Source organism: Olea europaea, unplaced genomic scaffold (genome assembly GCF_002742605.1).
Source record: "Olea europaea var. sylvestris unplaced genomic scaffold, O_europaea_v1 scaffold32304, whole genome shotgun sequence".
Classification (NCBI taxonomy): Eukaryota; Viridiplantae; Streptophyta; class Magnoliopsida; order Lamiales; family Oleaceae; genus Olea; species Olea europaea.
The window spans coordinates 1-1283 of NW_019251168.1; the positions used below are offsets into that span (position 1 = coordinate 1).

Sequence of the window (1283 nt, forward strand, 5' to 3'; positions counted from 1 at the left end):
TACAAAAGGCTGCAATATACCTCTTTTTGATGATTTTTTTATATTAAAGAATCCTACGATGCTCTAACTAGTCAAACACAACATAGTCATGTATAGTAGAGTTAAACAGGATCATCATTATTAAAGATGAAAAAGAAGCATACCGCATGTTCACGTTGTTTCCTCATTTCCTGAATGGTTTCAAAAGTTTTGTCTCTCTTCTCTGTAATTGCTATTAGTTCGTCCTGTAAAACATTGATCTCTTTATCTATAGATGCTTTTTCTTCATCAAGCTGGTTAAGCTTGGCATTGACTACTTGTTTTTCCTTCCAAACTCCATCAAGATCAACACCTATAAGCTACAATCAGACAATTACAAGCATACAGTTACTCGCTAATGCATGCTAAAGTCGACAAGAAATGCTTTTAAAAGGCATCATAATGTGTGAAATTTTATATAAACAGCATCTTACTTTGACTTGGTCCTGAATCACTTCTTTTTCACCCAATGCATCCTGGATCCTTGCCCTCTCCGCAGAATTTGCAATAACCTTGTCCCTTGTCCCTTCAAGTTGTTTAATTTCCCTGAGGATTTGCTTCTCTTCACTAAGAGGAATGCTTTCATGCTGAATGCGATATTGTAAACTTTTGATCTAATTAATTTCAAGATCAAGAGAGACGTATTAGATTGAAGTGTTATATGAAAGTAAAAACTAGACGTGGAGAGCACTTCAAAAATTATACACATTCATGCACAAAAGCTTACAAGATCATTGAGTTCTTCCTCAGAGGAACATATTACTGAACCCCTCTCTCTGCCTCCATTAGGAGCACCTCGCAACTTACCGAGAGCCTGCTGCAGAGGTTCCATTTCCTTTCTCTTCTCATCCATGATCGTTCTAAACTGTTTGTTCTCGACACTTAGAGACCTTATTTCAGAAATTACCTGGGCCCGAACTGCCTGCAAGACACACTTCGTGTGATTCAACATTCTCCCATTCCAATGGTTTCCAGCCCAAATCAGCACGCCAAGTAAAGAAGTAAGACAAAAATGACACAGAAGAAAGGATAAAAGGCAGGCATCCATGTATAGCTCATAGGTTTTCCATTCCACCATAACATATCCCTTCAGCGAAAGAGAACAAAAACAGAAGACTATATTTTCATCAAATGATTTAAGCCCTTGTTTGAATCCCATTCTTCTAAAAATTCATTTTTTCAAAACTCATTTTCAACCACAAATTCTTCAATAAAATAATATTACGTGCAAATCCAAAACTTTTCCTCAAAAATGCATTATTTCC

General features: G+C 36.5%; 1 protein-coding gene across 1 annotated transcript; it reads right to left on the bottom strand.

The window, feature by feature from the left end:
* Nucleotides 1-86: 86 nt before the first annotated feature.
* On the bottom strand, nt 87-1201 carry LOC111385627 (proton pump-interactor 1-like). The gene is made up of 3 exons (XM_023010039.1): nt 746-1201; nt 453-632; nt 87-338 (listed from the first exon to the last, which is right to left on the bottom strand). The coding sequence occupies exons 1-3, from the start codon at nt 1175-1177 to the stop codon at nt 102-104; spliced, it is 849 nt and encodes a 282-aa protein (XP_022865807.1). The 5' UTR covers nt 1178-1201; the 3' UTR covers nt 87-101.
* Nucleotides 1202-1283: the final 82 nt, after the last annotated feature.

Bases quoted from the DNA above. Each gene is read 5' to 3' on its own strand.
- LOC111385627 (XM_023010039.1), bottom strand. From the start codon at position 1,177: ATGGGATTCAAACAAGGGCTTAAATCATTTGATGAAAATATAGTCTTC. The intron at 633-745 runs GTAAGCTTTTGT...GAAATTAATTAG, and splicing joins AGGAAGAACTCAATGATCTT to ATCAAAAGTTTACAATATCG. The intron at 339-452 runs GTAAGATGCTGT...GTCTGATTGTAG, and splicing joins TGATTCAGGACCAAGTCAAA to CTTATAGGTGTTGATCTTGA.